Source organism: Tachypleus tridentatus, chromosome 12, assembly GCF_004210375.1.
Source record: "Tachypleus tridentatus isolate NWPU-2018 chromosome 12, ASM421037v1, whole genome shotgun sequence".
NCBI classification, from domain to species: domain Eukaryota; kingdom Metazoa; phylum Arthropoda; class Merostomata; order Xiphosura; family Limulidae; genus Tachypleus; species Tachypleus tridentatus.
Window position 1 is genome coordinate 38,235,182 of NC_134836.1, and position 27,101 is coordinate 38,262,282.

Here is a 27,101-nt window from a genome sequence, read left to right on the forward strand (position 1 = left end):
TACAGTAAACAAGACTATATGATTTCCTAAAAATCATTTTATCAGGTGTGTTCACAAAGTTCTTATAATTCATTTAACCCATATTTTATTTTATGTACAATTCTGTATGAAAGTATTATTAGTCCTATTAAAATATATACAATGATTCGATTCTTCTTTAAAATATTTTACCCTATAACTCAAGGGAAAATGTTATACTCCGAAAAAATAATTGCATTTGAGGTGAAACTGAAAAAAAATTATAAGTGCGTGAGGTATAAGAATTTTAAAATAATACGTTTTCAAACCGATTGGGCCTGGCCATGCCGGGCGACGGGGATGCCAACCCGCGAACCAAACATGTTCGTCTTTTCAGCCGTGGGGGGGCGTGAGAATGTTACGGTTAATCCCACTATTCGTTGGTAAAAGAGTAGCCAAAGAGTTGGCGGTGAGTGGTGATGACTAGCTGCTTTCCCTCTAGTCTTACACTGCTAAATTAGGGACGTCTAGCACAGAGAGCCCTCGAGTAGCTTTGCGCGAAATTCAAAAACAAACAAACAAACAATCAAACTGATTGTAAATTATGGAATAGCTAAATTTAGTTGTAAATATTTTGTCGGTACTTCAATATGTGGTTCGTAAGTGAATGTCAGCAGAACAGCCTAGCCGCTCAGATTTTAAAAGAACGGTTGTTTTTGACACATTGTTTCAAAGCAGTTAATATTGGTAGTTAAGAGGCTACTCTAAGTCATATACTTGCATACCAGTAACAAAAATTGTGGTATAATGAAGGGTGTTACGGTGACAACTCATGATAACATAATTTTCTATGACAGAATCATATGGCTAAGTTACTAGATGCACTAGAACCAATAACGCAAAGCTTGGGAAAGTACAGACTGAGTTTATAATTGCACTTGAACATGAGATCAGTATGCATACTTTTTTCTTGTATTCGATAAAAATAAAAATGTCGCTAGTTAATCCTCACACTTCAAGACACCATCGTCCGTATGTGATGTGTGTTTATAGAAACAGAAAAAAATATAAAGTCAACAAAATTAAACATTTTCGGAAAAGGAAACTTTATTCCTGTCTTTAACAGGATTCGTTTAATTATATAAGTTCTTAAGGGATCTAATATTATTCTGATATATAAAAGACAAAATAAGTTGTAAAAATATATACATGGATTTTCATTATCAAATTACGCTTGTGTTCACGATACAGAAAGGGCAAAAGTGCGTGTGTTTTCTTATAGCAAAGCTCATATCAAGCTATCTACTGAGCCCAGGGAGGGGAATCGAACCCCTGATTTTAGCGTTGTAAACCCGAAGAGATACCGCTGTACTAGCGTGGGGCGAAAGGATGAGAAATAAAAAAATGCTGACAAACATTTACGTGACTTTACAAAACTCATTAGGTACTTACTTTATAGATAGTGAGAAAGAGAAAGCTAAAGTAATTTGTGACTGACCTTTAGGGGATAGATGAAACTTTCCCTTGGGGCCAGTACCAACAAAGTTCACAGCAGAGCACATGTAGTTCCCTCTGGTGTTAAGACCCACGGATTCAACAGTCAAATTTTGAGTAGTGTCAAGAAGAACTTTATCAAGATATTCCCATCGAAACACAGAAGCTGGTGGATGACCCAAGTCTTTAATCTCGCATTCTAATGTGATTGGATGACCTTTTATTGCTGTAGTACTTTGTTTTATAAGAGCTGGTCCTGGAAGATCTGTAGTATATATATATATATATATGTGAGAAAGATCCTGTTATTATGATAGTAAAGCTAAATTAGTATTAGCAAGTATGTCTTTCTGATTTTATAAGAATGGCGTCAGATCAATGTTACTGCTGTTTTCATGTAGATGCCATCAGATTATCTGTATCACTGTTTTTATAAGGAAATTGTCAGATTAATGTTACTGTCATTTTCTTAACTGTGGTGTCAGGTTAACTTTATTACTGTTTTACTAAGAAAGTTGCCAGATTACTGTTACTGTTATTTTAATAAGACTAGTGTCAATTTGGTGTTACTACTGTTTTCAGTGGCGTCAGGTTAATATAGTCAAGCAACTTACTCTGATAGTAATAGTACAAACATGAAGACATTTTGTTCTAAAAAAAAGAGAAATGAAACGTATTTTTTTTATTCCGAGAGAACCTTCTACATAAAATTGGTTTGATCTCATAATAAACAAAACGTTTCTATATTAAATAATATATCCTCTCTTTCCATATTCCAAAACAAACAATATAATCTTTGTTCGTTTATTAAGAGGATGCGTACAATATTTTTACCTGCAGTTATCTTCTCTGATTTACAAATCGGGATATTTAAAATAATAATAAAACATGACCAACAAGATACTGTTTAAATGATTTCTTAACTTGTCACCCATGAGACACAAACAACTTTGAACAAAATGAATCAATTAGCTAAGTAAGGAACCAACACTATATTTCTTTCTATAACTTTTCTGTAACAATACCCTTCTGAAATGTAGCAGATCGATGTTGTCCAACAACTATGCTATCAGGATGTATAATGCTGATGTTGTCAATGTGTTAGATTACACACTGACGTATTGATGTAAAAATAATATCCGCATATACAACAGTGATGTTTTTTAAAAATAAAATATACCATGAAGATACACAATATTGATGTTTTCTTATAAAAGCTGTTTGTTCCAGATTTTTGAAATAGTAGTGTTATTTATTTGTTATCTAGAATTACTTGTTTTTAGAAAGCTCCCTTAGCTTCAACAATTCGCTGTTCTAAATTACGTTCACTTACTAACTACTACAGCACCAAAGAAGAAAATTGTCTATTGTCCATGGTCATCAACGAAATTACGTTTGCTTGTGGATCATTTCAATCCTAAATATTAGCTGTTTGAACTACCTTTCATTATTCTAATCCAAAGCCTACACACGGCAGTAGCGCACTATTTTCTCCCTTTAATTAAAACATTAGCCCGGAGAGGGAATATTAGTTTCCATTTATTAAACTCAATCATTGCTTTCGCCTACATTCACTTCGTCATAAGTTTTCATATATCGTTTATTTGTATGTTCTACGAAATTTTATGAAGCAAGAATATACTAAAACTAAGGTGCTTTTTCAAAATGACTCTAATAAATTTTGATGCACAGATTTGTTAATCTTACGCTTTATGTTTCGCTGGAAATTACGCAGAATTGTCTAGTGATATTTGCATATAACTTTAGCTACTGCATATTGCTTTATTTGTTCTTTTGTTCCTGAGAACTTCAAATGAAGTGATTAGTAGTCACATGGGAAGTTGTAAGTATTCATTACGAAATTTACTTCTTATGATAAGCCTGCATAACACTATTAAGTGTTCATAGATTTCCCAAAACCAAAGTGGTGAAAAAGGTACGAAATAAATATATATATATATGTTCATGTGTGTGTGTATTTTGGCACTTATTTCATTGTTTTCAATCGGACTGCGAATAGCCAGCCGTGTGAGTGTGTGCGTCATTCGACGTACGAGTTTACTAGATATTATTAATCATCAAAGATATCCCTGCACCACGCGACATTTAAAAGTACTTTTGTTTTGTAACGGCTTCACGTAATATTATGTTAAAATGGATACCACCTACAAACTTTTTCTTTCAATTACTTGTTCATTTCAACTCGATATTTGAGGGTGGTGGTCACAGTTGTATTCCACCAATGAACTCCACTGAAATTGGTTTAAGTATTTCTTCACAATAACTTATGACATTAAGAAACCGGAAAGTAAGGCAAATACATTTGCCTTATCCTTAGTACGGTATTACTTATAGTAAGGGGCCAGACATGGTCAAGCGTGTTAAGGCGTTTGGCTCGTAATCCGAGGGTTGCGGGTTCGAATCCCGGTCGCACCAAACATTCTCGCTCTTTCAGCCGTGGGGGCGTTATAATGTGACGGCCAATCTCACTATTCATTGGTAAAAGAGTGGCCCAAGAGTTGGCGGTGGGTGGTGATGACTAGCTGCCTTCCCTCTTGTCTTACACTGCTAAATTAGTGACGGCTAGCGCAGATAGCCCTCGAGTAGCTTTGCGCAAAATTCAAAACAAACAAAACTTATAGTAGGAATGACCCGATGTGCAGTATAAATGATAATATTAAATAAAGTGAAAAGAGCATTCAAACAAAACTTTACACAAACTGTTAAGTGGTGAGCAAGCCAACTGCAAAGTAACAAGCCACCAACGCACTTGAGAAAATCTACAGAGAAACAACAAAACTTTACACAAACTGTTAAGTGGTGAGCAAGCCAACTGCAAAGTAACAAGCCACCAACGCACTTGAGAAAATCTACAGAGAAACAACAAAACTTTCACATAAAAGTCATAAATTTCTCAACCTGACTGTTTGACTTACTGACTGACTAGCGTCATTGAAGAGCTACATCTCTCTCCTGGCTTCACCTGATGCAAATCTGAACGCAAATGATTGAAATACGCCATCTTGACTAAAAGCGTTTTTCCTTATAATAAGTAATTGCATTGACCATTTTTTCTAAACTAATAACGAACTAACAATGCACTAATAACCATATTCTATGATTATGGGAACACTCTGTGAGTTTCCAAGTAATAACTCGTTCTCATATTACGTGCGGGTGCATAAGCTGTGTGATCAACCTGAGGCTGTATCAGCTGAATAAAACATACGTAAACTACGAAGATTCTGTGAAAATCAATTATATTATAGTAATTTCTGCATAAGACGTAGATATCCTACATAAGGATTAAAGCTACCACTGCCAAAATCTGGCATGGCTTTACTCAAGTTCTCTGTGCTGAAAACAAGAATGATAAGTTGTTAATTTAACTTTACATTGTTTGCAAACTAAGTTCGACCTTATGACATCTATAGTTGTATTTGAAAAAGTGCGATTTTAGAACATATCTTTCAAGGAACAAAAGAGAGAAAAGTAGAAGAATTTATGTTGATAACTTTGAAAAGTCTTTGTTCCAGTGAAGAGAGAATGATTTTACAAATACAGGAAAGGTTAAAAACAGTAATGCTGAATATGCTAAAGAAGCCAAAGAAAGAGAAAAAAATTATAGTAAATATACCATCAAAATTCAGGAAATGTCGAGAGATAGCTTTAAGCAAAGATATGAAAATGATAGGCCAAGAGCCCAGTCACTTTTGAGACGTAGCACCAGAAGAAAAAAAAAACTACGAGATTGTCACCCCCACTTTAAGGTTGCACTATGTCAAAAAACACCAAGAACTGTATGTTATTCCGCCCATTTCTACCACGTTTCTTTATTTTATGGTGCTCCCATTCGAAATTCCTAATTTTGTTATTTAAAAACATTTTATACTTGTATAAGAATATATATATTTAATGTGAAAATTTATTAAAACTCCTCAAGAACTGTCATTTTAAGAGTTTTTATATTAGACAATCATTGGTGTGTTATGAAAATTAACTTGTAATTATTAGAAACTGTAACTTACAGAATACTTTTACAAAACTAGTAAACGTAAAATAGTCTTAAGCTTCTTTAATGATAATATTTAATATGGTCACTTCTGACTTCAATAACAAATTGACTTCTTTGTGGTATGGAATCTATAGATCTCAAAGTCTCTGTCAGCTAATCTCTTTCTTTTTCTAAACTATTCTATAAACTTTTCTAAGACCTTTTTTACTATAATTGGTACATTTTTCAATGGTGCAGTCCAGTAAAATGTCATATTTGTTCAATAAAGTTAACGTCTGGACTTTGTAGCAGCCATCCATATCAAAATTAACTTCCTGAGATGTCTTTGTTTGCCAAATAAGCTTGACCTTTATTGAAAGTGTATATCGGATCATTCTCTTCTACAAATATGGCATTCTGCCCAAACATTTTTCCCTGGAAGAAACAGCATGATGAACACATAATTTGATATCTATTACTCCATCAGTTTTGTATAGATGGCTAATATTAATTGCACATATTGAATCACAAGCCATCACAGAGTCTCCCCACGTTTGAATCATTCCATAAACCCTCCCCACCGTTGCACAGTAGAAATCAGGTTTCGATACCCGTGGTGAGCAGAGTAGAGGTAGCTTATCGTGTATTTTTCTACTTAACTTCAAACAAACAAAGAAACATTGTACAAGGCACTCCTTGTGCAACCTCTCACTGACTTTTAGGCAAACATATACACGCCGGACACCGGTTACAAAGAAAAATTCGCATTTAGATGAATCTATCTATATAAAGCACCTTCTTTCGTTGTTCCAAATGCCAAGATAGGTGGTTTTTTTTGTCAAATATATCAAACATCTTCTTTAGTTAGATTTTTTTTCATCCCTCGCGTTTACTGACGTTACAGGACTGGCTTTTATTGAACGTAAATAGGTATATGTACTTTATAGTGCTTCGTGTACAGACGAGTTATTTTGTGATTTTTACCTACTAGTGTAATGTAAATAATTAATTCTAGCTCTGTCTAAGGATGTTAATTTCTTATTTGGGCATTTTAATGGAAACATATCTCTATATTAGCTGTATATGCCAACATGTAAAATCTCAATTTATTATAAATCAGCGGTGGTCGGTTCGTAAACTAAAATTAATCATATCACAAAGTTGCTCCGCATTCGGTTTTGAATTAGACATTTTCAACAATTTTACAAATCTATTTGTGGCTATGTGCTTCTTTTCTTTTGATATTTTAAATTGTAAGTCTACAAATTTACAACGCTAAAATCAGGGGTTCGATTCCCCTAGGTGGACTAGCAGATAACCTGATGTGGCTTTGCTATAAGAAAACACACATATTTTAAATTAACTAAATGTGTGCAGCATATTAAAGAAATGGATAAAACGAGGAGCAATAATTTACCTGTTTTCTTACTTTTCTTAGCATTTTACAATAACAGTAGTTATATTTCACAGGCATAAAAAACAATCAAACTACAAGAGCAATGTGGTATCTGACTTGGCCGCTTAATCCATATGGCGCATAAAGTGTCGTTCGGGTTCCGGCTTCGATTAGTTCACTAATATAAAGTATTTGTCAAGCTTTTTTATTTCCTATATTTCAGATGACTTCACTTATTTAAAGAGAATCTATCGTTACGAAAATAGAAAATCACGAGTTAAAAGTAGATAATTAATTTAGAAAGCGTGTGTGTGTGTGTGTCTTTGTATAGCAAAGCCACATCGGGCTATTTACTGAATCCACAGAAGGGAATCGAATCCCTGATTTTAGCGGTGTAAATCCGTAGACTTACCGCTGTACCAGCTAGGGACTTAAAATGCGTAGATGGTAGGTAATACATAGTTAAGAAGTTATCATTAGGATATTTTATTCTATGATGTATTTATTTTTTACAGTTACTCGCCTCTTTCTGTAAATCGATGAGAAGTCTGTAGGCTTATAACACTAAAAAATGGGCTTATATACCCGCTATGGATACAGTGCAGATAGCCAACTCAGTGTATGACTGTGCATGTCAACAAACAAACACAATTTTTCGTGTGTTTAATTAGACGTTTTACATATAAGAACTATAAGATTTACAATAAATGTATTAGTAAGTATTTGTCTCCTTTAAAAATTATTATTCTAGTAACATCAGTATTGCTTCTTCCTTTTCTTCAACAAGTATCAGTCTGATAATATCAGTATTGCTTCTTCCTTCTTCAAAAATTATTAGTCTGATAACATCAGTATTGTTTCTTCCTTTCCTTCAACAGGTATTACTCTGATAACATCAGTATTGTTTTTTTTCTTCAACAAGTATTAATCTGATAACATCAGTGTTGTTTCTTCCTTTCCTTCAACAAGTATTAGTCTGATAACATCAGTATTGTTTCTTCCTTTTCTTCAAAATTATTAATCTGATAACATCAGTATTGTTTCTTCCTTTCCTTCAACAAGTATTAGTCTGATATCATCAGTATTATTTCCTCCTTTCCTTCAAGAGGTATTAGTCTGATAACATCAGTATTGTTTCTTCCTTTTCTTCAACAGGTATCAGTCTGATAACATCAGTATTGTTTCTTCCTTCTTCAAAAATTATTAGTCTGATAACACCAGTATTGTTTCTTCCTTTTCTTCAAAAATTATTAGTCTGATAACATCAGTATTCTTTTTTCTTCAACAAGTATTAATCTGATAACACCAGTGCTGTTTCTTCCTTTCCTTCAACAAGTATTAGTCTTATAACATCAGTATTGTTTCTTCCTTTTCCTCAACAAGTATTAGTCTGATAACACCAGTGTTGTTTCTTCCTTTTCTTCAACAAGTATTAGTCTGATAACACCAGTGTTGTTTTTTCCTTTTCTTCAACAAGTATTAGTCTGATAACATCAGTATTGCTTCTTCCTTTTCTTCAAAAATTATTAGTCTGATAACATCAGTATTGTTTCTTTGTGTGCTTCGGAGTTTCGAAGTATTGCCAATGTTCGAAATGTTGTAATAGAGAGAAAATGCAAGTGCGTTAACCATTAAATACAGGATTTCTAAATAATACGTTATAACGACTCCTACATAGATACTTATTCATTGACTTATAACTGTTTTAGTGACTTCTTTGGTGTTTGTGCAAACAGTTGTGTAAGAAACAACTTTTAAGTATATCATACGAATACCCTTTTTTAATAGCATTTTTATATTAAATAAAATCAACAGTATTATTTTTATCTTTATACAAAAATTCAGGTTTCATATTTTCCGAAGTTTTAGGAGATAAACGTATTGTCTGGTTCTGGGTCATTTTAATTTGTTTCGGTCATTTGTGTGTTACACAATCTTAAATACTGTAAATCACATTCTCCAAGAGCTTCACCTATTGTTTCTATTTGTACTTTTGCTCTATAGTAGATTAGACCTATAGCTAAAGTGTAATTAATTGTAGTACACATGTCAAACACTCGACGAAAACGTAAACTAACAGGAAGCTACTTACAATTCACCACAAGCACTCTAGGCTCGGAACGCTCGCCCCAGCCAGCTGTGTTCTCCCCATCACAACTGTAATTAGCGGTGAAGTTCCTGCTTATGTTCTGCCAAACAATCTCTTTCTCCGTAACCTCGTTCTGCATTTCGCCGTTTTTATACCATCGGACTCGTAGAAGACTTTGCGGGTTTCCGTCAACAATATCACACTTGAGAGAAACGCTTCCATCTTTGCCTTCGTTGACAGTGGCGGGAAACACAGATGCCTGCACAGCAGGTGGGTCTCGAGTAAGAAAGTATAATAAATACCATTAATATCAGAGGTTAAAAAAAACGAATTCACTTGGTTATAATTAAAAATGGAGATACTTTAGTAAGCATAAGCGATAACAAAGTTATGAAAATTAAGAAACAAGAATTTGTGATTAATTAGGCAATTTAACTATAGAACGACCAAGCAACTTATTTCTAAGCTCTCCTTACACTTAATAAGCCTTTTTTTTCAGAAAAGAATTAGACCGTGAAAGGTTAGAAAAACTCACGTTCTAGCACCAATTGTAGGATACGAAACTGTTTAATACTGATCCAGCTGTACATCACGCGAAAATTAGACTTGGCTGCGAAAATCAACTGAATAGAAATATTGATCTCCAGTTGAGTGTTTAAACTTGCAATTTTCTTACATAACCACTGTGTGTTTTATATTCTTTGAAAATGAAATTATATACCTACAGAATCCTCTGATGTTCCTTTATAAACAAAGGCGTAATGATAGTAATAGAACCCTAGGAGATAATTACATTTATTTGTAGAATTTGAACGTAAGCAAAGGAAATAAACCAGATGCTAGCTGTTATATTTCAAAAATATGCAATACTTATGCACATAATAACATAATTTATTTTCATATTTCTCATTCAAGTTTAAGTATTTCCTTTAGCATATAGTGAATTTAAATTGTGCTATTGTTTGAAGTAAAAAATCTAAAGAGGTATTTGTTTTTGACTCCTAACAATCATAATATTGTACATTGTACAGCAAGTTTAATTCAGCGAGTGGCATGTTTCTGTCAGTTGTGTATTGTAGATATCTAATAAATACATCTCTTGCACACCCTCTAAATAAAGAATAACTGGTATGTTGTCCCCCCAGTTTTTATCCCAGCACTTTCAACTATTCCATATATGTCTAGTGCTTCAAGTGTTTTAGAACGCAGGCGTGCCATGTTAGGTTAACAGCATCTTATCTCAATTAATTACTTGTCAAATTGCATCTCAACGGAAGTTATACAGAATATAAAGATGTGACAGGGAGATAAGAGATCAAATTTACCTCTGGAATAAATTCAATAAAGAAGATAAAACTTATAGATTTTGTGTTTGTTTTCTCTTTTCATAAGCAAACAATTATATTTGGTAGCAACCCCACTTTTCTAAAATGAAGTCCTTGTTTAAAAGGTTAATATTATTCTTCGAATTCTGAAGAACTTTGGTGATGGTTGCAAATGACGTAGCAATTACGTAATGCAATTGATTTTTAGTGTAATGTCCAAAACAGCAAATGTTTCTTGGTTGTTGTTTTTTCTTTCCAGAGCGTGGCCTATTTACTGATAATCTAAACGTGCTACGCACTTTCAGCTGTTATAAGAGTGACAGTTAATGCCGCTATTCGGTTAATATTAAGCCCGTTTCAGACGATGTGTGCTGCTAACTGGTAGTTTTCATCCTTCTTCATAGTTTAATAGTAGAGACACCCGTTAACTGTATGGGTCTCTGACCTGGCCTACCGCGTGTTTAAAGTGTCGTTTAATAAACAAGTAAACCAAACAGACAACCAGCTAATGAGCAACTGCGTTGCATTCAAGAAGATAAATGTAAGGTTTTAATAACCGCTTTAAATAATAAATCATAATTTGGTATAATTTTGATTTAGTATTAAGGCTTTTACATTATTCTGTAGCAGCTAACTTAAATTTGCTTTTAATTGTTTCGTAAGGCTGACGTTTCTGACAGCTTTTATTTACAAAATGTTCGAACATCTAAAATAACAGAATGACTTCAAGTTTAGTGTTTCATTTTGTAAACTAACAGTTCTAAAGTCTTTACCACAATGATTTACACTTAGCAATATGTCAATTTTCATGAGGTTTCCTATCAAAGTGTGAAATCGATAAGGTTTCAGCAGAAGTGTCCCAAGAGCTTCAAGTTTATTTGATGGATTGTTGTTGTTTCTTGTCGTTGATCGCCCCTAAGCTTACAGCGAATACGGTGCAATATTGTGGAATTGTTCCAATTTCTTGTTGTTTATCATCGTTCTGCTTACAGTCCTGTGCAACATTATAGAACTGTAACTGTCTGTTGCTGTCAATCATCCATAAGCTTACAACGAAAAATGTGCAATTTCATATAATTTTTTTTTTTTTTTTTGTTTTGGTCATCGCTATGCGTACAACAAACACTGTGCAGTAGTGTATAATTGTTGCTTTTATTGTACAATGTACGAACATTGTACAATATTGTAAAAAGAGAGAGTTATCCCGAAAATTTATATAAATAAAATTTCTATTTCAATTTATGATTGACTAAAATTGTTTCCTACCGTGATATTCATAACCTGATTAGAATGTAATATTAAAAAGAAATAAAACCCAGAAAGTGGTATAAAAACTTTCAAATACTGCTTACATATAAATCTCTATAAAATTATTCTATGTTTTTTTAACTAAAGAACCAATGTACCAATATCAATCGAGTTCGTATAATGTTCTTCCCAAACTTTACAAGTAATCACTCAGAAAGAGAAGAAAGTGAGCTAGTCTTTTAATATTTTATCTTTTTGTTTCATCTGATTTCCCAAGCTAGCAAGCAGGCGTTCTGTGTTACACTTGCATACTTTATAAGGTTCATTTGAATATAAAAGTGTTGTTGTCTTATCTACATAGCCTCGTAATACAGAAATCTCTCTAGTCCTTTCGATATTATCACATCCAAGTGTTTTCATTAATGGAAAACTGTATATATTAACTTCAGTCTTTAGTACGAATATTATTGCACCGAAGTGTTTTTGTTAATGAAAAAACTATACATATTAGCTTCAATCCTTATTACATATTTTATTGCACCAAATTGTATTTGTTAAAGGAAAAATATACCTGTTAACTTCAGCCTTTAGGACATTTTCATATGCCTTTATAATTTATTTTTTTTTACTTTTTTCTCTTAATTTAAAGACACATTTTAATAAACATTCAAACGTATTAGAAATTGTAAAAGTGCATATTTGTTATTATCGCAAACACTGTTAAAGTAAAAGATAAAAGATACGTGGAGAAACTCTCCTTATATTTTTTGTTGACATCTTTATTTTTCTGATTGAGAAAGATACATTTTTGACTATTCTTTCGCCCCACACAATATATCGACGTTAAATATTAAATTTATTATGCTAAAATTCAAGTTTCGATACCCGAGAAGGGCAAAGCTCAGATAACACATTATGTAGTTCTGCTCATAACAACAAATAAGCTAACAAGTTATTCTTTCTTATTTGCTAATTGTTGAAATAAAAATGATCACTCTTCGCTACAACTATTTTACTTGGGGGATTATAACTGTCTGATGATTAGCAAGTAATGTCCATTAATGATTCAGTTGCCTTTTAAAATATTTATAACATCTTCTGTTATTTCATTGCAGGACAGGGCAATCAAGACTTCCTAGTAAGTAACAATTAAAATACACTGCATATTTAACAAGTAATAACTTTTTAAGATAGTAATTACCACGTAATATTTTCTAGCGACTACAAAAATTCATCCAGAATCGAATAAATATATTCTTCAAACTAGCGCATAAAATAATTTAGAATTTATCCAGTAGTTTCAGCAAATTATTAGGGAATGAATTAGTTTATAGATTAAGTAATAAATTATTCTATAAATTATTAATTAAAATAATTTAACATTAATAAGTATAATCTTCAAGAGACAGGCAAGTAAATAAGAAATAAAGTCATTTAGATCTTAGCAAGTAAAACTGTCCTTATAACAGCAAGTAAACTAGAAACTAATGATTAAAATGGAATTACAGAGTATATAGGAAATAATATGAAAACTAAAACTGTTTAGAGTTTTAAAGTGGTTGAGAAATAAGTAAGATATTTTATAAGTGATTATTAACTGAAATCATCGAGAGATTAAGGTGTTATACACACCAGTCTAGACTCTAAAGATTAGTAACTAGTGCCATCTAACAAGATCAAGTGAAATCCATCTAAAAACTTGACCGATCGAAAAGTAATGGAGTAATAAATAGTTAGTGTAATACTAACGTTTTAATTTTTACAGGATATCTACCCAACATATATTCATAAGTTTTGTCACGAATTCAAAAGAATAGTGAAATGTTTAGGTTATTATACATATAAAACTTCTTTTTTTTTCAGAAATAGTTTCAAAATAACAACATTATTATGGTTAATTGTACTGTTTTAGACTCTTGAAACAAACCCATGCTATAAATAAGTGTTTAAAATGCTACTCCGGGTAAGGTGTTTTTATCAAACATGAAACAGTGTGTTTTTTTCTTTATTTCCGTGGATTCAGAAAGTTGTATATTGGCTTACATTTCACTTGGTTTTAATAAAGTAAGGTCATTTGTTGACATTTACATGATGTTAATAAAGTACGATAATTTGTTAATACTTACAATTAAATACATATACCAATATTTCAGGCACTCAATTTTAGAAGAACGTTATACCATTTTATTTTGTTAAGATTTCAATACCGAAAATATTTGTTTTTACGTACTGCAGCAACGCTGGACGAAACAGCTGATAGTATTATGGCTTACACAAGTTAAATAAGGTGATTAAACGCTTGGATATTTTTAACTGTAAATCATAGTTTTCCATTAAAAAATACGTGAGTCGTACTTGGTGAATATGTTTTAATTATAACCTTGTTTGTTTCTTTGTTTGTGAATTTCGCGCAAAGCTACTCGATGGCTATCTGCGTTAGCCGTTCCTAATTTAGCAGTGTAAGACTAGAGGGAAGTCATCAACACCCACCGCCAACTCTTAGGCTACTCTTTTACCAACGAATAGTGAAATTGACCGGCACATTATAATACCCCCACAGCTGAGACGGCGAGCATGTTTGGCGCGATCGGGATTCCAACCTGCGACCTTCGGATTACGAGTCAAATGCCTTAACACGCTTGGCCATGCCAGGCCAGGCCAGCCCCTTAATTATAACCTAAGCAAGACAAATAAGTGTAGAAATGGTAACAAAAGACTAACTTAAAGCTCTCACAACATCAATTTGTAACACGAAAGTACGCAACAGGTAACTATCAACGTAAATATAACTCGTTAAATCCATAGCCCATTTTGAATTTAATTTTACGGAAATAAAGTATCATTTAATTAAGAATAATTAACATTTTTTTCTAGAATAATATATTAACTGTTTCTGAGTTAAACGAATGAGAATATTTATTATGTTAAAGATTTACATTAGATACTAATAATAAAAGTTGAATAAAGTGTTTAAGTAAATATAGCCGCAAGTATTTTAATAGCGTATAACTGATATGATACCTCAATATTGTATTAATCAGGGCGCTAATTAATTGCATTTTAATCAGATACGCCCTATTAGAAGTAATTATGGAAGCAGTGAATAAAATGGTGATAAAATTAAAATATTGTGAATTGCTTCATGTATATTGTATGAAAATGAACTGTTCTAGAATACACTATCCCCATAAAGTAGTGCGGTAATGATACACGCACGGTTCTAAGGACAGAAATATCATACGAGAAAAACGTAAGTATCAAAATTTTGTTTAGTGGCTGCAATTGCAGACTGTATTGAAATTCTGGAAAATGTAGGTTAAGCTAGTGCTGTTAAGAATAGAAGCGATCGAGGCAGAAAACACAAGCTCTTCAAACGTGAAGTTAAGTTTGTTTGTTTTTTTGAATTTCGCACAAAGCTACTCGAGGGCTATCTGTGCTAGTCGTCCCTAATTTAGCAGTGTAAGACTAGAGGGAAGACAGCTAGTCATCACCACCCACCCGCCAACTCTGGAGCTACTCTTTTACCAACGAATAGTGGGATTGACCGTTACATTATAACGCCCCCACGGCTGAAAGGGCGAGCATGTTTGGCGCGACGGGAATGCGAGCCCGCGACCCTCAGATTACGAGATGCATGCCTTAACACGATTGGCCATGCCGGGCCACGTGAAGGTAAGTAATTCACATTGTTATATATGTGATGCAATACAGTCTATCTGAATGACCCAGTTGTCAGTAGAGGTGTGAATCTTATCTCTAAAGGAATAAAATGGATTGTACGAAGTGACCTTAGCATATATGTAGCTGTGTAAAAATCATTGTTTAACAGGGAGAAACAAACTGAGAGAATAAAATACCATCATGTTTTAAATAATAGCACTATTAATTACCAGAAAGAACCTAAAAATATTTGTATCTGATTATATGCCAGTAATAAATATACATTTGTTTTTTTGTTCATTTCTGTATTTAGGGTAAAACACATAAGAGACTAACTACACTATGTCCTCTGCGGAACTGAGACCTGAATTCTAGCATTTTGGGCTGCACGTTTACCACTAAGTTACTGAAGAATAGCAACACATAATCCCTGATACTAAAATTTAATATCACTTATTTGTTGAAATTTATAACAAACACCTTCAAATACTCAACTAACAACAAGGAATAAGTATGTATCTTCTCAAAATATGAACATATAATCACAAAATTATAAATGATAAATTATCATTTACTGTAATTTGTAAAAACTCTTCGCAAGTATAAAATATTATATACTCACATAATACATTGATCTCTACGGAGTTGACCGCTTTTCCTACGCTAATGCTATTCCTGAGACTACAAATATAAAATCCTCTATCATTTCGAGAAACATTTCGAATGGTCAGTGTTGGAACTCCCGGATCGCTGAGTTTTAGTCTTTCATTTTCATTAACGGACACTTTCACGTCATCTTTATACCAAGTAACGTCAGTTACATTGGACGGATTAGCTTTAAATGTGCAGAAGATCTTTGCCTCGTTGGTTTCATTAACAATTAAGCCACCAGCTGGTTGGACTTCCACTACAGGAGGATCTAAGTTGTGTAATATAAATATCTGTTAGTGAAGCCATGAAGAAATGTTACTGATTTTATTTGAACGTAAAAAAAATGTCATCTTATTACGAAAACAAACCAGTGAACTCTATTTTTTTTATTTCTCGCAGAATTTGTTACAATAATAACTAATAAAGTAATGGTTTACCTAAGTCTTTGTTTTAATATTCAGTAGTTTCAGTCAAATAATAAAATGTTATTTAACATACTCACATAAAACTTCTAAATCAAACGACTTTAAGAGAGCACTGTCACCATAATTCTGCAGCACTGGATTAGTTCCTTTACAATAAAACATCCCCTGGTGGTCAAACAACGAAACAACAATTTCTAATTCACTGACTGTTGTGAAAGTGCCATCACTCATTGCTTCAGAATAAGACTGAGGCTGAGGTTCAACCAGGTTAGTGTGGTTATACCAAGTGACATTTGCTGCAGGATTTGCGCCCTTTACCATACAAGAGAGCCATACTGTATGGCCTGAAATTACTGGAACAGCTGGTCCTTGTATTTTCAGTGAAGATGGTTTCACTAATAGAAATAAGAATTTGTACTATAAGTTTGTGAAAAATCAAGGACTTTTATATAACAAAATGAGCAATTTACATATAAGCTCTTTAACTGCATGCAACGCACAGAAAAAAATTCGTTTGTAGGTTTATTGAAACTTTTTTATAGTAAAGAAGTAATATACGATATTTTGAAATACTGCTAATAGTTTCTAATTCTGCTCTTCACTTTTACCACGACTAGTGTAAAGAACAGAATGCAAATTTGCTTCATGGGATTTATTTCCAAATTAACTGGCCCGGCATAACCAAGTGTGTTAAGGCGTTCGACTCGTAATCCAAGGGTCGCGAGTTCGAATCCCGATCGCACCAAACATGCTTGCCCTTCCAGCTGTTTGAACGTTATAATGTTACGGTCAATCCCACTATTCATTGGTAAAAGAGTAGCCCAAGAGTTGGCGGTGGGTGGTGATGACTAGTTGCCTTCTCTCTAGTCTTACACTGCTAAATTAGGGACGGCTAGCACAAATAGCCCTCGAGTAGCTTTGTGCAAAATTCAAAAACAAAACAAACAAACAATCCAAATTAATTTGTGGGGAAATGTGGAAATATTTAGAAATGATTTCCTTCTGGTGGTCACAGTAATTCAGAGTTACTAAAAGACAAAATATTAATAGTTTTAATTGAGGGAGGGGCAGATGCCTTAGAAATTCGTGAAAAAAGATGGGTTGCATTTAGAAATGTAATCTTTTGTCCATCCAAAACATCGTTTAGGTGAAGGTCCTTTTGTTCTTGGAAAGCGAAATACGAAGAGAAATTTCGTTTTTTCAAAGGAGTATTTGGTTTGTTTGTTTTTTGTTCCGTAAAAATTTCTGAACAAAAGAGGGAATTCTTTCGAAGCTGCTTGGGCAGAGCAATTTTCTAATAAACCATAACCGTATTGCATTACAAAATATGCTGCTGCTGTTTTGTTTTTGTTTTTTACCTTTGCTCCATTACATTATCGTATAACTTTGTTATATCGTTTTCTAAAATACACTTTTCGTTTTTGAGTTGCCGTTTTTTTTTTAAAGTATTGGAGAATGATACAAACCCCAATAAAAGTATTTTATATCACTCTAATGTGACACAAAATAACCAGTTCGTTTGCTTTAATAAATAAAATAGTGTGACCAACAAGAAACACTGAAGTAATCGCCAACTTGTACCACAATACGACTTAAATAATACTTAATTTCTGTACATGTCAGTACAATAATTTGTTTGTATGAATTACAGACTTCCGTCACAAATCACAGTTTAATGGTTGGTGTTATACTCTAGTCTCAAAATCACCTTGAAAACTTTGTATTATAACGTGCTCCGATAGCTAGGACTAGTCGCAGTTTTATAAGAACTCAAATGTTTGTTGTTGTTGTTTTTTTTAATTTCGCGCAAAGCTAATCGAGGACTATCTGCGCTAGCCATCCCTAATTTAGCAGTGTAAGACTAGAGGGAAGGCAGTTAGTCATCACCACCCACCGCCAACTCTTGGGCTACTCTTTTACCAACGAATAGTGGGATTGACCGTCATATTATAACGCCCTCACGGCTGGGAGGGCGAGCATGTTTGGTGCGACCGGCATTCGAACCCGCGACCCTCGGATTATGAGTCGAACGCCTTAACACGCTTTAACTTAAATGACAAATATAAGATAAATAGAAGGAAGTATAGGTTTATTGTCTCTACTAATATAACGCGTTATTTAAATCTCTTATTAGAATACTTTAAAATAAGCTGTATGTGATAGATGACTGTCCAAACTACTGCCTGAAAATATTTGGAACGTGTTAATTTGTGTGCCTTGCAATATTAAAGATAAAATTTCTCGGTCAAATTGTATGAAATTATAAGAATACTACAGTAAGTGTAGAATCTCTAAATATGTAATTAACATCCTTTGTCAGCGTTGTCAAATACTATGTAACACTACAATAAAACAAGTAAATATCATCCATTTTTCGGATCATCTGACATCACATTTTGTGCGTTAACAATGAAAACTTTTCTCTGTTTATTTCAGTTGAATCACGTGCTTTACCTTACCTACAATAGTTTTTAAATTCTTTGGGCTGCTTTACGTTTCGTTAATAGCGTAATTCTCGTTTCACCTTTGCGTCGACTATTATACAATATTTTATTCCACAAAAGTATCAAAGAAAGTAGTTTGTACACAGCTGAAAAACAGGTTTGGAAATGTGCCAGACAAATTCCATGTTTTCTGTTTTTCCAGTACGACACATGGACAATTTTTTCTCTCCGATATCAATGACGTGGTAACGAAGGAAGGAAATGTTGAACCTTTCATATAAAAAAAAAAAATAAGGAACTTCGCTGAAATTTCATAACAAGTATGTAGATACTATCATGGTGTTAGTTGAAACGAACATTTTTCATATCTGAAGTCCAACGACTATAATAACCGTTGTATCACATCCGTTTCTTTGTGCAAACGATTTAGTTCGCAGAAACATGGAGATTTATAGCTCAGTTTTAATGGCTTCCTCTTAATAATTTTTCGAAGTATTATTACGTTTTTTTACATAGATACGTTATTTCAAAAATAACATCAGAGGAAGTATGGGAACGAAATCATAGAATTGCGATAATGATATGTAAAGAACCTAAAAGTAGAATGTAAGTTATAACAAACATTTTTTAATGTGTTTCTCGATATATTATACCTTGACATGAGAAAGTACATAAAACTAGAATCAGTGAGACCAAAGCAGCCATTAATTAAACTTGCAGTTCAGTAAAGTTTGGACATGCATTAATGGGTCTTGAACTTTAGGTTGAAGCAATTATTTATATCCATGTAATCTGGTGTTACTTAAGTGTTCCCAATAAATGCTTTCTTTAATATAATACATCACTTCTATGTAAGTACGAGAGAAGTAAGCTGTAAGATCATTTATCTACACGTTTAATTAAATTACTCTGTTATTTCCTTCATATTTATTTATCAGTATCGATCTTATAAACAGTGGATGTGTAAGAATTCCTAGTGTCTTTATAGTGGTCGAAATGATTACGTTTGTTATATATTCATTACTGCTGTCGTTAGATTAAGTGTCTGAATATTAATAATACGACCCACCAGTCTAATTCAACTGTCTTTGAAATACTTGATTGTTTGTATTTGAAACGCGAGTTAAATAAATTGCGTATTGTTGCTCATCCACTGTGTTATATGTAGTCTCACTGTGTTTTTAGTTGCGGAAATAATATCGATTTTCATTTCCTCTTATAATGCGCTTCAATAGCTAAGACTAGTGGCAGTTTTATGGAAAGGCAAATGTCAAATGTAAGATAAAAGGAAGGACGTATAGGTTTACTAAAACAATGCATCGTTCACATCCATTATTAGAACACTTGAAAGTTTAGGTGAAAGATATAATAATAAATCGTTATTAAAAGAATGAATAATTTCATGAAAGTTGGTAAAATTATTGTACGTACACGAGGTGATAATCACAAACCTGATGATCAGCTTAAAATCACCTTTACTCCTTAATTTGAGGGGAGCAAGTTTTCAACTGTATTGTCGGTTTAAAACAGAAATTTCAATGATTGTGAATTTTATCTGTTCGTTTTCTTTTTATTGAACGAATAACTTATAAAGACAATTACAACCCTATGTTCGTAACGTTTGTACATTTCTAACGTTTTTTACAGTAAAATGATTGATGGACTTGTTTGTTTCTATTATTGCATAACCTAACTGTACTATGATCGCTATAGGGATCTTGCCCTGATTCCTGGTGTCATAAACACTCAAAGCTTACGGCTGAGCTACTGGTGAACTGATAAAGACTTATTTGAACTTTATGATTTGACAAAGTGTTTTATTTTTGTTTGTATTTGGTTGTTATTTTTTTTAAGTTTCCGAAATATAAAATGTCAGGCGAATGAAAGAACTAATCTGTTACCATGAAGATGTTTGTTACGTCATGACTTATAACCGTGAGACAGAAGAAAAGAATGGAATTTCTCAGATGATAATGTGTGACCGCAAAATCAGAGTAGAGGATAAATTGGCTACCTCATGATTTATAACCGTGAAACAGCAATAGAAGATGGTAGTTCTGAATGACAATGTGTGACCGCGAAGATAGAGTGAAAGATGGTCTTTGTTTATTAAGAATCATGACCATGAAGTTACAACAGAACTGTAAATTTTTAAACAGACATCAACACGTTTTAGTGAGCTATGCTTCTTGCCTTGAAATACCAAAAAAATAATTATTTTTAATTAAATTGGAATATTAAACAACTCTGCAACTTCTACATAAAAGTCATAGGATTAAGGGAATAAGTCGGGGAGGCGCAGAAACTAAAGTTATTCAAAAGTATCCATTGACTTCAATAAAAATTGTTTTAATTAGTTATAGATTACTTATTTTTAAAAATAATTTTTCATTACGACTGTACGAAATACGTAGACATGAAATTAGAAATATCTTAAAAATCTTTTAATTAAATTGGAATATTAAACAACTCTGCAACTTCTACATAAAAGTCATAGGATTAAGGGAATAAGTCGGGGAGGCGCAGAAACTAAAGTTATTCAAAAGTATCTATTGACTTCAATAAAAATTGTTTTAATTAGTTATAGATTACTTATTTTTAAAAATAATTTTTCATTACGACTGTACGAAATACGTAGACATGAAATTACAAATATTTTAAAAATGCACTTTTACTCAATCTGACCGTTTTTATATACAGTGAATATATATGCGTGAAGAGATGACAGTATTGAACACTTGACGTCAACTTAGTGTTAAAATAGGATTTAAAATAATTATAGACGTTCTAGCACTAGAAAAAAATTAAATTATAAGGAAGAAGAAACAGTAACAAATAAGAAATATTAATAATTTTACACACGTGTCCTTTTGCTGCTAAGCAATTATAAATATATTCTTTACTTTATGGTATTTTCAATGGGAACTCATATCTTGGCTCCAGTATAAAAGCATCTATAACGAACTAGTGTTAAGTGCTGTTTAGGAGTGTTATACATTGTAGATGTGAATACAGATTTTAATTAATTGATTTTACATCATTTAATACCATCAGTATTTGAAAACGAAGTGACAGCCTGTTGTCAAATGATAAGTTAGGTTATAAACTGAATGCCGAATACGAGCTTTTAGATGCCATAAGCTATTTTGTAAACTGAGCGTTGCACGAAAGCTAGAGTTGGTAATCTGCTCAATTAGAACATTTAATTACCATGAACCCAAGGTATAAATTATAGCACAACTATTTTCAAATCCCATAAGATTTCAAACTTTTATACAATAATACTATATCTGTTTTCTATAATAGACTATGTGTGAAACTGTCCGAATTAATGCTCAAAACTTGCTCAAAATGACATAACGAGAAAGTGCTCAACACATACACAAAATATACAGATACATATCCACCTACAATTAGATATTCTTTTATCTGTAGCATTGGTATCACCTTCATTTCGTCATCATCTGATAGATAGTGTGCTTGAGATATATGTTGCAATGATATCTATCGAAATATCACCTACTGATTTCAAGGTATCACGTATAAGTAAAATGTATTATTCAGGTTAAGTAGTTAGCACACAGGATTCTGCAGAAGTTGTAATATTTTTAAAACGAGACCCAAAAGTCGAGTGCTTTCGAACTGTACTACAGATGTAAAAACACTGAAACCTAAATCATCGATAGAGTAATTATTGAAATTATCGAGATGGAGGAAGTATGGTAAAAACAGGAATATTCCTTTCTTAAAATCTTAATTTGATAATTACTAATTTTCTTTTTTAATATTCTGTCAAAGAAAAAAAAACTACAGTAAATTAATTACTGCCACATCCAACACCTGCCAAAAAAGGTGAACAACAGAAAAGCAGCCTGTTTCTGAAAGTGTTAGAACAATGTATCATTGAACATTCCTACGGCCTGATGTGCATATAATTAAGTTAATATGAATCTATATCAACTATGGAAACTTGCTTTGGACTCTGATATTTACAAAATAATTCCAGAAATCTTTGGTAACACGGATCGAAGTACAATTTATCAATTTCTTCATTTATTTGTCTGTATCAGTAGGTTTTTAAAGATAGAAGCACACAAGCGATTTGATCTACAAATTGTTTGTTTCCCAAAATCATTCAATAGAACAGGAAAATAATCAAATAAAAATAACTGATTACACGTCCGTCAGTATCATATCATATTGTGTTTTTTTTCAAAAGGTTCCCTAAGCATCGTATTTCACTGGCTTTTGTTGTTGTTTTCCAGACCAGCACTTTTGACATTACTTAAGTTATTATTTTTATTTGAGACACAGAATATATATTATTAGATCTATTATTAGATCAATGTAATTTCATAAGCACTTATTTCATGTTGAAATCAGAAAGATCAACATAAAACACTTTACAAACTCTCTTAAAATATTTTTACATTGCCAGTAAAAGAGCCACCCTCGCATACGATCACGATATTAGTCAATCGAATGACACCATTTAAGTACTTAAAATGGCCTTCTTAAAATATTTTTTCTATCATTTATTTATTTTTCTTACCGTGAATATTAAATTCTACCCATGATATTAAGTCATGTTCAATAGCTTCGTTCTTCACTTTACACTCTACTCTTGCACCCAAGTCGTTTCTGGAAAGAGTAAAACGAATGGAAGATTTCACTTCGCTGGTTCCTAGCTCCTCATCTCTGATACTAGAATTGGACGGAAGACTTTCACTTCCGTTCCACCAGGTCACTACTGGTGCAGGTTTTCCTCCAGCACTGTTGCATTCAAGTGTTAGCGTTTCTCCCTCGAGGAAAGGGCCTACTTTTGAAGTGTTTTTCAATGTATTTCCGTCTTTACTTATTACTGGAGGACTTGGTTTTGCTAGAATATGAAGAAAAAAGTGTGTTACAAAGATCAACAAATCATTTCTCACATCGTGAAATTGTCATACTACCTTGGAAATCATAGAAAATCTCAGTGTGCTTGTTTAACAAGATTTATAACGATTAATTTTAATAAGAAGCATGAATGTGATATAGATATCTAATCGTTCTTTGCCATAAAAGCCCCTTTTCTAACTTCAGTTGATTGGATTGTACGAGGGCTGTTCAAAAAATACGCGGACTGACGTCATAAAACAAAATGTACTTTATTTAGAAGTTACAGGTCTGGGACCCCTTCAAAGTACTCTCCTCCCCAACGCACACACTTATCCCAACGGTGTTTCCACTTGTTGAAACAGTCCTGGTACGCTTCTTTTGTAATGTCCTCCAGCTCCTTCGTCGCATTTGCCTTAATATCGGGAATCGTCTCAAATCTTCTTCCTTTCAAGGGTCTTTTGAGTTTGGGGAACAAGAAAAACTTGCAAGGAGTAAGGTCAGGTGAGTAGGGGGGTGGGGAAGAACAGTGATCGAATGTTTGGCCAAAAACTCACGAGTTCTGAGGCACAAATTTCGCAGCAACGCGATGCATCTTCAATATTTCGGTCAAAATCTCGTAACAAGATCCAACTGATATCCCACACTCTTCAGCAAGCTCCCTGACAGTCAGACGTCGATTTGCCCGCACCAGGGTGTTGATTTTGTCGACGTGTGGGTCGTCAGTTGACGTGGAAGGACGTCCAGGACGCTCATCATCTTCAATGGACTGTCGACCATCCTTAAAACGTTCATGCCACTTGAAACATGCCGTACGATTCATAGCAACATCACCGTAAGTCGTGTTAAGCATAGCAAAAGTTTCAGTCGCAGATTTTCCAAGTTTTACACAAAATTTCACAGCAAGTCGTTGCTCCTTCAGGTCATTCATTCTGAAATCCGCCAAACGAAAAAATCGCACTTCACTTAAAACCGCGTAGCAAATACACAAATGAAGATATCTGCAATCGGGAAATGGCGTCGTAATCAGCTGATCTGTGCAAACCTAGCGACACCAAGCGGATTCCACTGGAACCAACTGGAGCCGCGCAAATCAAACAGTCCACGTATTTTTTGAACAGACCTCGTACAATCAGTACGAGTTTGATGTAATAGAACAACAACAATCTCTATACAAACTAATCAAATGTTTTAGCTGCTGAGATCAATCACAACAAAACTTCTCAAAGCATTTATTGAATTTCTGCAATTGGATTTTATATTTTAATATTAAAACAATATTAGAATGTTTTTCGTCGAAAAGCAAGTGATTATAATAATAATATTTAATTACCTTCTCTTAACTTTCTTGTGTGTTACGAAGACATAATCCCAAAAAAATATTACTGTGGTATTATAATGACAGAATATGACTTCTTTTAGTACAAGTGTTAACAATGAATAATGTTTTTACAGTAATGAGTGAAAATCTTTATAAGTCAAATCCTGGGTTCCAATACGGCATTGCGGAATTAAAATATTCATAGAATAAATTTACTTAAATTGATATGTCATTATACCATTCATAGCACTCATGCAAAAATAAATCTCTCTTAAAAAAATGGTTTGTCAATACAAGATTTAGGTTAACGTTCACGCATATTCACCACCAACGTTTTATGTTTAGTAATTTTTTTCGTTCAATGGCTGTCCACAAGATTGTAATTTTCTAAAAGTGAATAACATAACTTACAACCTACGTTATTTACTTTACTACACAGAAAGCGCATTAGTGTTTAAACGTCTGCAGTGGAATTATTGTGCGTGCTTAATAACATTTATAAACATTAATTTTGATAAGTATCGTGCTTTAATATAGATATTTAATAATTGAATTCCCATAGAAACGTCTTTACTAACATTAGCTGATTAAGTTGTACAATCAAGCAAGAGTTTGAAGTAACAGAACAAAACAATCTGAATGTAACATAGTTTCGACGGCTAAGATCAATCACTATCTGTTCATATCAATGAAACTGTTTATAAAATGCATAGAATTACTTTGATTGAAAATTTATAATCACAAATTTCAATATATCTTTAATTTTCTAATATTCCAAATTATAAGTGAAATACCAGAAACTTTATCTCTCTGATAACAATAGTTTTCACAAGAAACACCTTTTGTTTATTAAATTGTTTCCTTATGAAAAATATTTTATTTTGGTATTTGATTTTCTTTTATAAATTATATAATTTGTCTGTTTCGATCTCTTAGAGATTAAAACAGGTAAAATGAGATTCAATGAAAAGGCCATCTTTTCATCGATAAAAAATTCTTTTCAGCAAGACATAAATATATGATTATTAGTTCATATTCAGCTTTCAAAATTTAAAGACTTATAAAATGCATACAGAAATATGTGATCATTAATTTAAAAATGTTGTAATTTTTTGCAGTAAGTTACGTATTCCCAACGTTATCAATCAATAATATTGCTGATAAAACTCACGATTCATTCGTGCAGTATCGAATTGTATGTCTACCCAAAACACCATTTTCAGAACGCTAAATGTCAATTTCGGTTCTGAGTAAGATAACTGAGACGATATAACGTCTAAGAAATCGTTTCTAAAGACGAACATTAGCTTGATGAATCCAGTTTCAGCGTCAGTAACCTCATCATGTTCCACCTTTTGTCCGTACTTAGAGAGGTGAATAGTATTGAGTATCGATTTATTGAATTTGTTACAAAAAATAATCCCAAAATGAAACTATGGAATGAGGTAGACAGTTTTTATTAACTACTTATAAAGCTGTTTATATTTAAGTGGTCTTTGAAGTGAAAGAGATACATCATTAAAAAGAAAAAGTTAAGAAATGACTATTAAATGCCTCTCCTTGGGTCAACGGTAGGTTTACGGACTTAAACGTTAAAATCTGTGTTCGATTACCCACATTGGACAGGAAGCAGGTAGTCCAGTGGGTGGTTTTGCGCTAATATAAACAACGACTATCAAACATTCAGTCCATTGTAGGATGACATTCTAAACACTCTCAACCTCACAGTAATATAGTAAATATTCAATAGAAGTGCTGAACGTGTTATTTGTATTATTTTTCAGATATTTTTTATATTGTTAAAATGTCCTTCTAATTATAAGTTACTTTAGAATAACATCAAAGATCAATAACTACATCAACTATAACTTGTTGGAACAAATCCGAAATGATTGCGAAGCATCGAAGTATAAATGAAACAAGTTGAACAACTAGATGTTATAATAATTTTACTTTGTATGTTAGTTCAACAACTAATCATTCTTAAACAGTTCCTAAAGTTAAAGTTTCTAACATCTGGCTTAAACCTTGTTTTATTCAGATTTGTTACCCTCCGATTAAGGTAGAAATAGTCTTAATCTTAAGGTAGTTACTGAAATCAGAATATGTCAAGTTACTAATGATCAAATAATTGACCATCAACAAATTAACTCTCTCAACTGTTTAACAGTTATGAGCAGGTAGAGTTCTAACGCCTAACATTAACTAATAATTAGTGTTA

At 32.8% G+C, this 27,101-nt stretch overlaps 1 protein-coding gene across 1 annotated transcript in view; it reads right to left on the bottom strand.

Annotated features, from left to right (window-relative positions):
• LOC143233062 (hemicentin-1-like) overlaps positions 1-27,101 on the bottom strand; it is a 108,370-nt gene that overhangs the window by 5,229 nt on the left and 76,040 nt on the right. Inside the window, exons 3-7 of the mRNA XM_076468937.1 lie at positions 23,237-23,563; positions 16,318-16,635; positions 15,787-16,083; positions 8,935-9,207; positions 1,457-1,717 (exon numbers count right to left, since the gene is read on the bottom strand). Coding sequence (XP_076325052.1) covers positions 1,457-1,717; positions 8,935-9,207; positions 15,787-16,083; positions 16,318-16,635; positions 23,237-23,563 — 1,476 coding nt within the window. The remainder of the gene's footprint in view (positions 1-1,456; positions 1,718-8,934; positions 9,208-15,786; positions 16,084-16,317; positions 16,636-23,236; positions 23,564-27,101) is intronic.